Here is a 15514-nt window from a genome sequence, read left to right on the forward strand (position 1 = left end):
AGAGAGAGCGAGCGTGAGTGAGATGGAAAACAAAAAGAGTAAAAGAGTGCCAGCGAGAGACAGAGTGAGAGAGAGAAGCAGAGAGGACAGAGACAAACAGAGACATACACACACATACTCATCAACCCTGAGAGTACAGGAGCAGCAGCTCAGCCAATCAGCTCTGACTTCACACGGGCGTGTCCTTGTTTTTTATTCCCCCCCCCCCTTTTGGTGCACAGGATGCACGTGCACATGAACTGGCATGGGCACGTGCACGTGGGAGGAGGAAGTGCACTGAGGAGTGTTTTCCCCAGTCTTATTTATATCACAGTGAGGCGTTTAAGGACAAGGATTCAGAAAACACTCATTGACTTGTAGTCATGTGAGAGAAAACACCCTACTGCCACCATGTGATGTCAGACATCAGCCGTCTCACAGGCAGAGAGGTCAGGGGTTCGATTCCAGTTTAGGTTAGGGTGGAAGTGGGGTCGGACCCTCAGCGATGACTGACTAACTTTATATTATTGTATATATCAGATTTGAGTTTAGGATTTTTATTCAACCTAAGCCCAAGTCATTTTTGTTAGCTTAGCTGAGTTGTGTCTTCTAACCTCAGGCAGGGAATGGACTCCAGTCAGGATGAGATCGGAGCCTCTGCCATCCTGGGGGCTCAGCTGGATGAAGAACTCGGTGGAGGACCTGTTCAGGTTCAACATGCTCCTCCCTTTACTCTTCCTCTCCTCTTCTCCTCCTTTGTTGCCATGAACGTGCTCTCCTTTGTTAAACCATTTTGTTCATTCCTCTGGTTGAATTCAGCACACTCACTTCCTGTCTGACCTCTCACCTCCTCCTCCTCCTCACTCTTCACTGCTCCTTCTCCTGCTTTGCTCCTCCTCTCTGGTTCCCTATCCTCTCTGTGTCTTCAGGTTGTCGGTGCTCCTATAACCACTCAGGTATTTCTCCCCCATTTCCTGCTCCTCATCCTCACATCCACCGTGTGTTTTCTCCACAGTCAGAGATGAAGAGCAGTCATGTCCATCTCTGCTCCAGAGTCAGAAACAAACCATGAGATGTGTTTGAATCATGTCCAGGTCACATGATGTTGTTCACTCAGCTTGGTTTGCTCCAACACTGACCTTTAGTTCTCTCTCTTTTCCCACAGTGAAGGAGAGAAGTAAATGTTGAAATTAAAAGTCATTTCACATGTTCTGCACCTGGTTTGGGGACTGCCCCCTACCTTTAGACCCACTGCTTTAGCTAATGTTTAGTAAATTCATCTTTTACTATCTCCTCCAGAACTCTTAGGTAGAGATGAGCCTAATGTGTCCTGTTTTGGGACAGGAAAGTCCCTCTGTTCTACAGCTGGACATTTGACACTTAAGTTCACTGGAGTCATTTAAAAATTCAAGTAAAGAATGTCCTGGACAAATCCAGGGATTTCAAGGCCCCTACACTCCTTATAGTTTCTGACCCTGGTAAAGAAACGATGATGATCAGTTATCAGTCAAAGTCATTTGTCCTCATCCAGGTTTTTCCTCACTGCATGTGTGTCTTCCACTGGTTTTCATCTCATCGTGTCTGTGTTGACGCTGCATGACTGTGTGTGTGTGTGTCTGTGTGTGTGTGTTTGTCTTTGTACACTCAGAGACATTCACATTCATTCGTGGATAATTACCAGGTTATAAACATTTTATAAACGGTTCTTCTGATCCTTCTCTCTAACACACTCACGTCCCAGACACTGAGCTCATGACAACCTTTCCTGCTAACATTCACTGTAAAGCTGCCAGACTTTGATCAGCTGTTTACACTGACAGTTCACAGAAAAACGGTGTGGCATAGCCTCCCTCACCCCACCCCTTATCCAATAAGAACTACTCGTTACCCAGGTGTCACCTCTTCTACACCTAAGTCCACAGAGAAAATCAGTGATTAAAGGTTTGCAGACCAAAGTCTGTAACAGACCGACACAGGAGCTGTTGGTCCACTGCTGCCTCCTGTGGTCAGTTTGTGCCACTGTGGTACATATAAACGAAATATTTCAAATAGTGAAGTCATAAAAAACACAGGTGAACTGTGTGAACTGTGTGATTGAGGCCGCAGTGGATCATCAACGGCTGTGTTTGAGCTTAAATCGATGATTTTCTCCATGAGGTTTGGTTTAGGAGCAGGTGGTTTGCTGCAGCATAAACATTTATGGTAAAAACTTCAGACCGTAAAAAAACAAAACTTCATTCTGTGGCACAGACAATATGTCTCAGCCAAATGCTGCCACCTGAAGGCTACTTTGAGGATTGCAGCATATATTTTGGATTATATAAGACTAGGATGAAGTCACAAAAACATCAAATAAAATATGTATTCCATAAGAATGGAAATGTCTTTCTCTAAGACTTGTTTCATCTGAAAAATTCCAGAAGTTTCCAGATCAGTTTTTCACAGGAATCAGTGATTTCATGGCCATGACTGTATGTTGTGTTAAACATTTAGTGTCACACTGTGTGAAAGCATGACGTGTGTGTGTGTTTGTTGTTAACGTTGTTGTGTTGCTGTGGTCCTACTAGGTGAGGGTGGTGCAGGGTAAAGAACCAGCTCACCTCATGAGTCTCTTCGGAGGACGACCCATGGTGGTCTACAGGGGCGGGACGTCCAGAGACGGAGGACAGTCCGCTCCTGCAGAAAACAGACTCTTCCAGGTCCGCTCCAACTCTACAGGACACACCAGAGCTGTGGAGGTGAGAGAAACATCAGACGTTCAGAATGTTCTACTGCACCGACGGTTCAGAACAGTACTTTCTGAACGGTGATACAGTCTAAACAGCTGCTGTTCTGTGATCCGTCTGTTTTTCAAGGTGGACGCCGTGGCCCCTAACCTGAACTCTAACGACGTCTTCGTCCTGGTGACTCCTGGAGACTCCTTCATGTGGATGGGTGTTGGAGCCAGTGACGCAGAGAAGCAGGGAGCTCAGCAGCTGTGTGGAATTCTAGGAGTCACAGCATCTGAACTGTCTGAGGGCGGAGAGACTGGTGAGTACCTGGAGGTGAGATGGTCAGAGGGTGGCGCTGCAGAGGAACCTTGAAGATAAAAAAAGAGTGATGTGTTTGGACCGTTCACAGATCAGTTCTGGGAGATCCTCGGGGGAAAGACCAAGTACAGAACTTCCACCAGACTGAAGGACAAGATGGACACTCACCCACCACGACTGTTTGCCTGCTCCAACAAGACTGGAAACTTCATCGTAAGTACCAGGTTCCTGTGGCTCTGACACACAGAGACTATTAATGTCTGAAGGTAAACAACGACTGTTCTTTGTCTCTCAGATCGAGGAGGTTCCAGGAGAAATGACCCAGGATGACCTAGCAACTGATGATGTCATGATCCTGGACACCTGGGAGCAGGTACTGGAACCAACATCAACATCACCAGACTAAATGCTATTTAAAAAAAAGAACTTGTTTTCAATCCCATCTTTGTGTCGTCAGGTCTTTGTCTGGATCGGAAATGAAGCTCAGGAGGAAGAGAAGGCCGAGGCCATGACGTCAGGTGAGTCCAGACTGACAGGTTTGGCGGGTTTTTAATGGCCAATAAAATACTGGGGATCCCAGACTTCAGGCTCATTCATATTCCAAAATCAAGCCCAAACAAGGAACCTTTGGACCACCCTCTGTGTTGTTATCTGTAGTTCGGTTTGTTTACTGAGAGCTTGTGGATCGCACCTCAACACAGAATATAGAGCAGTACCAGCAGAAATGATGGGGGCAGTGTTGCACAGAAAAACTAATGAGGGGTAAGAAAGGAACAGTGAAGAAGATAACAACAGAATAACATTAGAAATGGTGGAACTCTTTGTGTGAATGTGTTCACAACTGCCATCGGTCAAAAAGTCTTTAGTGCGCCCCCGTCTTCACTGTTTGGATTGGTGTGTGTTGTATGACTGGATGGTTGGAGTATTTTGTGGTTGGATGATTGATTTGACGCCTTTGATTCTATTACATTCTTTCCGATGTGGTTCTAAAACGATTTATATATTTATTTCGGCATTCTTCAGCTGTTCGTTACATCGAGACCGACCCGGCCAACAGAGATCGCAGAACACCCATCGTCCAGATCAAGCAGAGCTTCGAACCTCCGACCTTCACTGGCTGGTTCCTGGGCTGGGACTACGACTACTGGACCAGTGACCCACTGGAGAGGGCCATGGCTGAACTGGCTCTGTGAACCAGAACCAAGACCAGAACCAGAATCTTCATCTTCCCTGCTGCTTCTCCACCTTCCACTCTACTGACTTCTGCAGATCCAATAAAAAGCTTGTCCAACTTTTCTGATGTCGATGCTTAGAAAAAAGGGATTCAGGTCCAAAAGGCTGTGTTTGAACCTACTTCCTGTCACGGGCTGCAGTGACACAAACACTTCCTGAAGCTTTTGCACTAAATTATCCTGTACGACTGTTCTTCATTCGTTTTATATTTTAACAGACAAACCTGGTTACCAGTGATGTCACCGTGTTAAAACATTCACAATCCAATTTTAAATCCATTCAGTTGGTGCCTTAAAGTCACTTCCTGTGGTTCAGTGTTTCTGACCAACAGTTCCTGATCCTTTAAGATGTGATACCCATTATTTTAGAAGCAGGTTTGATGGAACCCATTTGTATTTCAGTTGGACAAAATCAGAGACACATTTTTCTTAAATGCTTGGATGAGTTGATGACTTCTTAGCTTCAATGGGATTTGGGCCACATTCTGTCTCCTTTGATTGGACCAGAGGTGGGCCACATCCTGTCTTCCCTGCTTTGATGAGACAGCTTGTATTCTTTCTTCTAAGCATCAGTTAAATGTGTGCTGAACTGAACTTCTGCAGAATATTCTTGTAGTACTTGCTGAGGAGACAGAGTACTGATGGTTCTATCAGGGTCACGAGCCATCATTTAGGAACCGCTGCTCTGGTTCACACTTTAACAGGTACTGTTTTGGTGTTAAGACTGTTTTCTATGGCTGTGATGCTTCACAGACTCCTGTTGCCACAGTAACGTGTATTTATTTTTCCAATTTGTTTTTCTTTTTTTTTTAAGTTTTCACAGGAAACTGAGGCTCTGCTGATTTTTCATTTATATCTCGGCTGTTTTTCACCCTCGGCGTCAAAGTCGATTCAATAAAAACCCCAACACAAAAGGCTGTTCTATTGGAGCTCTGATTTTCTAAGAAAACATATCTAACCCATAGAGACTGAAATTGAATAAAATCTTTATTGAAAGCTTTTTTTTTACTTTCAGTGTAACATACGTCGAACACCAGCACAGAGTACAAAAAAAGTAGAACTACAGAGACAGAAGACCTCAAACATTGTTAAAGGGTGATGTTTTTCTCTTTAGACTAAAGTGAGGAGAGAGGCAGCTCCTCTGTGGAACTTCAACTCCTCTTTCTGTAACAGCATCACCCACAGTTGAACTGTTTGAACAGAAGGAAGTGACCAGTGGAAAAAAAGCTAAGGTTTAACAGAAAAAGCTCAACATAAGCAGAGAACCTAGAACAAACGTGGAACTTTCAATCTATTTGAAATATTCTACAAATGACAGAAGGTTTTTTTTAGTCAAGGCTTTAGGGCAGGGGTGGCAAAGTGTTCCAGAAAGGAACAGTTTGTGGCTGCAGGTTTTGTGTCTTACCAAGCAGCAGCACACCTGACTTGGCTCTTTTAATCAACTGGTCTGAATCTCCAGACAGCTGATTGGTCAGTCACTGTGCTCTGGAACCTGCAGCCACAGTGGCCCTTTGTGGAACACTTTGCCACCCCTGCTTTAGGGTGACTCCATCACTTTAACCAATGAAAGGTTGGAGTGTGGGCGTGGTCTGACTCCAACACTTTGATCCTATTCTCTAAATTTGGAACAAAAATCTACACGCCATATAAATATATATGGACATATATTTATTAAGGGTGTAACGGTACGAAAGACCACGGTTGGTTGTACCTCGGTACTGGCATAATAGTTTGATACTTTCTGGTACGAAACGTGCAAAACGCTACACACATATAAGAAGTATCTATATACATATATATATGTATACAAATATATATGTATGTGTATACTTGCAAACACTGTATCGTTACAGCTCTAAAATATATGTAGATATATAACAATATATATCATATATATGTGACACACAAACAGTTAGAATATATTAATATTATACTCTCTTATACTACTAAAGCAGACACAGCGTAGAGCAGATACTACAATTCATACTTGCTGAGTATTTGACCTTTAGAATGATAATTACTGATAAAAATACAAAAAGATAAACTCACAGGATTTGAGTTTTTACCTGCATAGAAGTGAGAGATAAGACGGTTGACCAGGGGGCGACAGGATGTGTTAAGGCCTCTGGGTAAAAGTTTGGAGACAGAGAAACAGACAAAAGAGCTGGAGATGCTGACTGGACAACTGTCAGGACAAACACAGAACAGACGTCGTCCTGTTTCCAGGTTTCAGGTTTCTAAAGTCAAGGAGAGGATTTATTTTTGTGTAAATGGTGAATGAACTTTCTCCCCAGTGCTGAGCTGGTTCTGTAGCTGCTCAGACCTTCAGTGCAAACGTGTGATGGACCAGGGAACATCAGAGGAGGAGTCAGAGGGTTTGGCAGTGAAATGATGAGTGTTGGTGTTGGCAGTGGTTTAAGCAGCAGGTGACAGAACATGTGAGTGAGTTGGTCTGTGCGTGTACAGCTGTCAGGGTTTGTGTGACGTACTGATGATGATGGTGATGATGATGATGGTGATGGGATGGTCTCAGGTTTCAAGGATTAAGGCTGAAGCACCTGCTACAGAGCGACTTAGAATGCATTGTTTGGCATCTGACAGATATTTGACACTAGTCAAATCTGACTGACAACGGTTTCTTCACAAACTGTGGAGCTTATCAAACACAGTCAGACCTGATTACCATACTGTAACAGAACTTCTATAATAACACACAAAAAGAACCTGGTGGCTTGTCAGTGTGGGGCTCCCTCTGCTGGTCAGAATTAGGAACATCTAAACTACAGTTCATCTAATGAATGCTACTCTGACCATGGGGCCAACGACCCACATGACCATTTAACGGTCATATTGTTTAGGCCCATGGCCACTTTTTTCAACAACACACCCCCCCTCCCCTGGGGTGGATAGATAAATACCTGGAAACTCCCCACCTGGACAGTAGAACTGAAGAAGCCTCTTGGATGAGAGGAGAAATGTCTTCAATTTACTTGAGGTGGGTCCAGTTGTCTACTTTAAAACTGCTTTGGAGATTATTATGATGACCTGGATGACTGAGAATATCAACAAGTATACGCTGAGCTGTTCTTTGGTTTCTTCAATTAAACTGCAGTCATTTTACTGGCTCCATTTTTACTCTCTGAGAAGTTAAAGTTAACCTTAAAAAAATAAAATAAAAACATCTGTTTGTTCTTCCAACACAGGCAGCAGAGAGTGAAGTCCAACCCCTCATCCAATCAGGCGGAGCTAAATCTTTTAGTCCAGTTGTTACTGAATCCTTTAAAACATTATCTCTGACCTGGAAGCAAACCCTAAACTAACCATGAGTAAGTGAGAGAAGAGTGAAGGCTCTGTGGTGGATGGTCAGATTAAACAGGCAATTCAAGCATGTAGAGAAATGTCATTCTTCAAAGTTCAAATTAAAATGTACGCAGTGACCACAGGGTCACACGTGTGTGTGTGTGTGTGTGTGTGTGTAACAGGCTATAAGTGTGTGTCAGTGTGGACAGATCCTACACAGGCTCTTCTAGGCTGCGTTGAATCCCCGCATCATCTCCAGCGGCAGCGGGAAGATGATGGTGGAGTTCTTCTCAGCAGCGATGGTGTTGAGGGTCTGAAGGTAACGCAGCTGCAGGGCAGACGGAGACTCGGCGATGACCAGCGATGCCTCCTTCAGAGCACGAGAGGCGTTCATCTCTCCCTCTGCTGCGATCACCTGAAGGAGGACATCAGGAGGAGGGTTAGAACTAGACAGGGATACAATACACAACTCACAATAGGAAGAAATGAAAACAACTGGAAAGAGTTCCTTTCTTTACAGAAAAACTATAAAACACTGTTTGTGTCTGTGGAAGAAGTTCTTCCCACAGTATGTTTGAACCTGAATGTCACTTAGGCTGCATAAGGACCTGACGTCACTGGTTATTAGTGGGTCATAACCAATGTTTTTGGACGCTTTCCGCAAACTACCATACTAGAGTGTGTAGTCTCATGGTATGACCAGTGACCTTTTCATATATCACAGCCTACTCCTTATACCTTGAAGTACAATTAACTAATGCAAAATGTCACACATTTGTATTGGTTTTTACTGATTCACATTGCATTGTTACATCCCCAGAACTAGACATTAAACCTGTAAAAATGACCAAAAAACGAATGACAAAATGATGATGATGTTGACCCAGAGAAGTGGTTCCCAAACAGGGGTGTGGCTCCATCTATGGCACAAGCAGCTATTGCAGCTGCAGTGCAAACAAACTTACATTTTAATAACTGTTTAATTGTACCATAGTGGAAAACCTTGATTTTATTTATTTGTTTCACAAGTTAAGTAGGAATGACTTTCAATGTTGAGCAGAGGGGAGCTGCAGATTAGGTTTGGGAACCACTAGACTACATTTAAAAAACAAAATCCTCCCTTTTTATATTTAAGACCTAAACTCACTCATCAGTGACTTGGAATTAAGTAAACCAACAACCCCTCTGATCAGTGTCAGTGACGCTACCACCTGACCCCGCCCCCCCAAGTCTTCACAGCCTCACCTTAGCTCTGGCCTCACGGCTGGCCTCGGCCTCAGCAGCCATGGCCCTCTGCAGCTGGAGAGGTAGCTTCACATCTTTGATCTCCACCCGCTCCACCTTGATGCCCCAGTCGTCTGTGGCATCGTCCAGGGTGGACTGATGGAGCAGAGGCAAACACTCAACATCCACCAGGACATTTACATTCACAGAAAACACTCCGACAACACCTGTGGGTTTTCAATAACTGATCCGTCTGTTGTGTTTATTAATGACCAGCAGATGGAGCTGTGACTGTGGGACATTTTTTTCTGGGGGCTCTAAACCCCAACCTTTAAAAAGAGGATGGAGTTCCTGGATGTGTTGACGAAATAAAAATAATAAAACAAGTTGATTTATTTTATTTAATTAAAAAATTTAGCAACTAATTTATTTTCAATATGCACAACTTTTACCTGTACTCTCTTTGAACAGTATTGATTATGTTTCAATACTGTGTCTGTCCTGTACAATAAAGACTTCTCTCGTAGAGATAAATATGACCTGGAACAGACTTAGTTAACCACCGTGTGGTGCTGTGTTCTCCACTGTCATTATTTCCCACCACAAAGTGTACCTGCATGCTGTGTGCGATCTCCTCACGGTCAGACAGGATCTGCGACAGGTTCTTGGTTCCCAGGACGTTCCTCAGCGTGGTCTGGGCGAGCAGTCGAGTGGCAGCGTCGGCGTTGGTGATGTTGGCCACGGCCAGTGTGGCGTTCTGGACCCGGTAATAAACCACTCCGTCCACACTCACCGTCACAGAGTCTTTGGTTAAAACCTGACAGGGAGACAGAGTGGACAGAGGGAGACAAAGCAGGAAAGACAGGAAGACACAGTTGAAAACAGCAGTTAGTTCACAGACATTAACCAAAAACAGATGCCTTTTAATCATGCGCAAGGACTGCTGATTCAAATTAGCCTTGTAGCTAACTTGGGCACATTTACTTGTTTTGTTTTACAATGTTTTATTCGTGTACACTGTTGTTTTTCAAATAAACCAATAAAAAATGTTTAATAAGATGAAAACAGAGCTGCGTCAAAAAATGAAAAGAAGTGTGTTTCAGGTTAAACACTGGTGGAATAGGTGAGACCAAAAAATTAAAACAATATATATATAATTATTTAATTCCAATTCTAAAAGTTAATCTAAACATCCAGTGTAGAAGAGAATTCTGGAGTCTTTGGACGTTACACCAGCTCCTCCGGCCCACACTGCAAGAAACTAACTCAGAAAAATGTAACAAAAATATACAAACTAACTCAGAAAAATGTAACAAAAAATATACTTACTATATTACTATATTAATTCAACATTTTTGCAAATCACTGACTCCTGTTTCCTGTTTCCATTTCTGTTGGCAGTGGTTACATTTTCCCTCGTGCACTAACATTTTAAAACCAGCTAAAACACATGAAAATACTGTATGACAAAAGGTTTCACCTCCTGTGGTGGGATGTCAAAGGTGATGGTCCTCATGTCCACATTGATGAAGCTGTCGGTGCAGGGCAGGATGAAGAAGAGTCCTGTAGGAAGAAAAGCATTGACTGTCAGAATGTGTTACTGTTCTGTGTTAAACAGAACCATATTGTTTATAAAACCACGTATGTTGATTATCATGAACATTAACGATAATACAGTAATTACTGCAGTGTTACCATGTATTCTGACAGCTGTTTAGGTGGATTAAACTCTACCATTCACCCACAGAGACACAACACCATAGACCAGACTATGAGGGTAGTGGGGGCAAGGGCAGAGGGGGGAGGAGGGTATCATGTGGGAGCAGCGTCTGCAGCAGCCTTGACTCCTGCAGCTTCTGAGGAACGTACGTTTTGTGGCTCGGCGCTATAATTAACACAGACCCCTCATAAAAAAAGTGACTCCTCCGACTCTGAGGACTCACATTTCCCTCTAATGACACGACATCGCCTCTGCTTTCTTTTACATCCACACCCTAAATATAAGATAAAAAGACAGAAAAGAACTGTGGGATGTTTGCCAGTCAGCCCACACAGGAGTCAGATCAGTTAGAATAAAGAGGACAGGCCGTCTGGACCGGATCAGGCAAGAACTTCTGGACTTATTCTGAGACCTGGTGTTCTGGTTCATCTAACCAAGATTTTTTTGTTCTGAGCAGCAACACTAGCAGCAGCAGTACCAGCGACCACAACCACAGAAAGGGAGGGAAATAAAGGAAACCGCAGTGTTTTTTACGTGTTAGCAGTGAAGCCTCTTTCACTGCAGGACAAAAAACAATTGAGGTTTGATTTACTGGAATGTGTTTAGCACAACTTTACTCTAGGGTGAAATGACTCACATGTTCTCTGATATCATAAAGTAGTTATGTTCATATTTGACTGTAGATTGCAGCAGCTGTTTAATGGACAGCTCAGAGTTTGAAGCCTTTAAACCAGAGTCAGACTGTTTTGATCCTTTTGAAAATGCATGACTAGAAAGAAGGTCTGAGTGAAAACTGTGGTTCAGGCACAGAGGAAACGATGGAAACCAGACTGGATTAATTCCATTATGTTCCCACCACGGCTATGGGCTGGGCCCAGATAATAACTGTTATGCAGTACTACATGTTTGCTGGTCTCTGTTTATACTGGAGTCAATGTCAAACACAAACAAATGATATTTATAACTGAGGATTAAAATAAAACATGGAAAAACTGGCCAAAGGTCAGCATCAAGGATGGCTAAAGACAGCTGAGAGTAGAGGCAAAAACGGCTAAACTACACTTGAAAGTTAGCTGCAAATGATTGACTACAGGCTATAGAGGCAGTGGTGGCTTAGTGGTTTAGGAAGTGGAAGTTACCACTGAGGTGCTCTGAGCAAGGCACCGTTCCCACACAGCTCCCCAGGTGCTTAAAGCTGCCCACTGTTCACTTATATCTACATATGACAAACTATAGATATAATCAGCTAAATGTTAGCCAAGACAAAGGCTACAAATCAACCCAGGAATAGCATAAAATTAACTTTAAAAAGTTTGCTGAATAGCTACAAAAACAGACGATGTGGGTGAAGAACATGTAGGTGTGTGTCTTGGGTGTGGAATGTTCTGTGACCTGGTCCTTTGGCCCCTCCCTTCAGAATCCGACCCAGACGAAAGATGATGGCTCGTTCGTACTCCTTCACGATCTGAGTGCAGAGACAAAAAACAAATCCTTTTCCCCTTGTTTCTCCCCAAGTGAACATTTTGTTTTTATGAAGTTATTGTTAAGCAGACTCCACGGAACCAACAGTCACATGACACCAATCAAACGTCTGACCTTTATACACATCCATATGGAGAGAGGCAGCGTGATGAGCATCAGAATGACGGAGAAGATGACCAGGATCCAGGCACACAGACCGTTGTCAGTTTCTCCTGACTCCAGGGCTGGAGAAGAAAAAGATACAAAGACACAATCCTGAGCTGGAATCTTCCATCTGACGACAGTCTCTGATTATTTTTAGCTTTTTAAATAAAGGATCATATGATCCTAAAACTACTTGAGGAGCAGATCAAGTCATTGCATATTAACAAATGGGTTGGAACCATTGAAAACTATAGTACCATTTTTTTTCTTTTTGGCTCTAGAACAGTCCTAACACTTCCATTTAACTCCTTAAATGCCTTTGGAATGACGCAATCTTGGTACTTTTTCAGGTTCTTGATACCATTAGCTGCTCTGGAACCTAAGGCCCTAGCTGTCACTGTTTAAGCTTCTGGTACTGTTTCTTACAATAGAAACACACGATTCCAGTTACTGACATGGGTTTCTGGTACTTCCTGTGATTGAAGTGCACAAAATGCTTGCTTTGGTCCTTTGTTCCTGGTACTGATTACCACAGTTAAATCATCACTGCTCCATGTTTCTGTCTTGCTCCAGTCCTAATATTCCTTATCTAGTACTGACCACCTAAACCGTTAAAGAGGTTTTTAAAAGCAGGAAGTCTCAGCATTGACTCGTCTGATCCAGTCATGCAGTGCCACCAGTGAACACACACCTCCAGCCACTGCATCACACACATCCACAGCTGGGCTGAAACATGAGTGAATGAGGTTTTACATCAAATGACTAATGGATTAATGGAGAAGACCCACTATAACCCATGCTGACAACTGGTATTAGTTTCAGCTTTTAACTCAAACCCTTCCCTGGAAGAGGTCCACACCTTTGTCAGCACGTGTACAAAGTAGGCTGGAACCTACAAACGTAGCGGTCATCACATGACCATTAAACTGCTGGTGATTATACAAACAGATGCTACTAACCACCAGTGTTTACATGTTAAACCGAGGTTTGTCGCCACGTAAAAAACGAAGTAACACAAACCGGGGTCAGTTTTTCAAACATGTCAGTTCAGGCGCCCCTTAGTTTGAGAATACAGCCACAGAGAAACATGTGTGTAGATGTTTAACTTTTAACAAGCTCACTTTTATTCTGAGCGGTATGGAGTAGAGATAGTTTGTAGTGTTAAGGTGAAAAGGAGTAAATACTGTGTATTTCAAAACTTCATTGGTTGATCAATTAATCAATTGATCAATTGTCAGTGTACATTTACAGACACATATAGGAACAACCACATTTGTCCTCTGCAGCCAACCAATTAACCTATTCCTGATGAGCAGTGAGGGAGCTCCAAACCTCAGTCAATCAATGCACAGATCGATCGACGATCAGCACATCACCCATCAATGATGATTGGACTAGACTAGAGAGGCCAGGCCAAACCATGGCCCGGGGGCCGGATGTGGCCTGCTCAGCTTCTTAATCCGGCCAGTCAAATCTTTTCAAATTATATACAGTAATTTATTTATATTATCATTATACTTCTGCCTTTTCCCTGCAATACCCACGTTTCCCCAATAGATGGTGTAGAAAATGATAAAGCATTTTAGCCTTTATGCATGACTTTTACATGTCATTTATCTTAGTTCATAAGAATGCTCCATCTTTCTGCTCCTGACCCGGCCCCCTGATCAATTTTAGGACAATTGTGGCCCGCGAGTCAAAAAGTTTGGACTACACCAATGATTAGTCCCTGCACTGGTTGTTGCATTAACACAGTCACTCAAAGGAAAGCCACATCCTGCGCCATATATAATTTCAACGCCCAGCAAATATTTGTGTAGGCCACAACTGCAGATCAGTTTACTGCAGGCAGTAGGTCTACAACTGACAGGCTGACTGACACCACAGACAAATGTCAGACTGGTGATCAATTAATGCTGTTTTGGGCACGGCTTTACTGAGGTTTCAGAAATAATTCCTTCATCTTGACGATTAAATACAGGTGTTTGTTTTTATGTTCCAGCAACATACAGAAATAATTCTATGGTCATACATCTGGGGACGTTTATTTATATTAGATAGATTAATCCCCATTAATCAAAATCAGGATTATTTAAGATTAATCGTGACGAATCCACAGCTACTCTGTGATTAATCAAAATTAAATGGTTTGACAGCCCTAATAGATTTATAAACTTGGAAACCTGGAGAAATGCCAGTATGATTCGACAGACAACCTTTTCCCAAATCTGCCCGCCCCTTCCTCCTCCTCCTCCTCCTCCTCCCCGGCTACTCTCTAATCACGTTTATATAATTTACACCGCCACAAACACAAGAAAAAACATTAAACTGACTGTAAAACATGAGCTATTTACAAACTGGATAATCGACAAATCGACATTTCAAATATTTGACTCCACTGTGACCATTTACGCATGGAAACCGCAACGAGGGTTTATTAGCATTAGCATTGGCCTGTATTGGGGTGGGATTATAAACGACTGCAGGTTTTTTTTTTTAATGAAAAATGTTTTAGGTTTAACAAACAGTAAACAGCGGTCGGTGGTGACACTGTCATTTTGCATGTATTAAATAAATATTTATGGACTTTGTAAGAAATAATTTTGTTCGAAATTATTTAAGTCATCGCTAGAACGACGTAGTAACATTAACGTGATTCTTTTTTGTTTTGTTACCTGACTGACGCTCCCTTCTCCGGGCTTCCTTCATCGAATACCCTTCGTCGTCCATTGCAGCTTGAAACACGGCTGTAGCAGGAGTTTGTTTTAGTTTTTTGTTGGTTTTGTTTATGTTTACACACAGACCACCCTGCAGCTTCTGAGCTTCCCTCCCCTTACGCCCTCTCTGTTGACTCACAGGCTCTGCTCAAGTGGGCGTCGACGACAGCGGTTTTACTTGGCTGCCATTCAATTTTGGGTCTCTCTCCCCCTCTCTCTCTTTAGTAACACCCCCCACCCCACCCCACCCCCACCCCAACATACTTTCATTAACAACATTTGTTAATAACATTGACTTTATACTTTTAAGGAGCTCACCAATAATCAATAGTAACAAAAGCAGCTGATAATTATAGATATCTTTGGAAACAGGGGCGTGGCAGGAGGTGGGGTTAAAGGAAGAACAATGGCTGAAAGAATGGAAATAAATAAACAGATATAAATCGGAGCAATGAAAAAATAACTATAAATCATGTAGAAAAGGAATACAGTGGTGAAACATGCATCAATCAATCATCACCAGATACTGGGATAAAACAATGTTAAAAAACAAGGATTATGCTGATAGTGTTAATTCAATTTTAAGAAGTTGGTAAATGATAGAACAAATCCACAGGTGATACTGGGACAAAATAATAATAATAATAATGTGAAATAACTGGTCACATACACCGTTATATAGACTCT

The 15514-nt window shown here is 42.6% G+C and overlaps 2 protein-coding genes across 2 annotated transcripts in view; one reads left to right on the plus strand and one right to left on the minus strand.

Annotated features, from left to right (window-relative positions):
- The window catches only part of gsna (gelsolin a), a 12221-nt gene extending 7067 nt beyond the window's left edge, over positions 1-5154 (plus strand). The window contains exons 10-16 of the mRNA XM_017038608.2: positions 599-689; positions 2547-2717; positions 2835-3009; positions 3100-3221; positions 3304-3381; positions 3466-3526; positions 4032-5154. Of these exons, the coding sequence (XP_016894097.1) occupies positions 599-689; positions 2547-2717; positions 2835-3009; positions 3100-3221; positions 3304-3381; positions 3466-3526; positions 4032-4201 (868 nt within the window). The 3' untranslated portion in view covers positions 4202-5154. The remainder of the gene's footprint in view (positions 1-598; positions 690-2546; positions 2718-2834; positions 3010-3099; positions 3222-3303; positions 3382-3465; positions 3527-4031) is intronic.
- A 60-nt stretch (positions 5155-5214) lies between these two features.
- stom (stomatin) lies at positions 5215-14976 on the minus strand. The gene is made up of 7 exons (XM_008324649.3): positions 14786-14976; positions 12081-12190; positions 11877-11949; positions 10245-10327; positions 9378-9581; positions 8786-8920; positions 5215-7955 (listed from the first exon to the last, which is right to left on the minus strand). Exons 1-7 carry the CDS (start codon positions 14838-14840, stop codon positions 7767-7769), a joined length of 849 nt encoding a protein of 282 aa, XP_008322871.1. The 5' UTR covers positions 14841-14976; the 3' UTR covers positions 5215-7766.
- Positions 14977-15514: the final 538 nt, after the last annotated feature.

The sequence above is a fragment of the Cynoglossus semilaevis genome, chromosome 14 (genome assembly GCF_000523025.1).
Source record: "Cynoglossus semilaevis isolate Cse_v1.0 chromosome 14, Cse_v1.0, whole genome shotgun sequence".
In the NCBI taxonomy this organism is placed as follows: domain Eukaryota; kingdom Metazoa; phylum Chordata; class Actinopteri; order Pleuronectiformes; family Cynoglossidae; genus Cynoglossus; species Cynoglossus semilaevis.

What these genes read in the sequence shown, in the direction of transcription:
- stom (XM_008324649.3), bottom strand. Translation starts at nt 14,840, where the DNA reads ATGGACGACGAAGGGTATTCGATGAAGGAAGCCCGGAGAAGGGAGCGT. An exon ending in GGGAGGGGCCAAAGGACCAG is followed by an intron (nt 10,328 to 11,876) that starts GTCACAGAACAT and finishes TTCTTCCTACAG; the next exon opens with GACTCTTCTTCATCCTGCCC. An exon ending in TTGACATCCCACCACAGGAG is followed by an intron (nt 9,582 to 10,244) that starts GTGAAACCTTTT and finishes TCTCCCTGTCAG; the next exon opens with GTTTTAACCAAAGACTCTGT.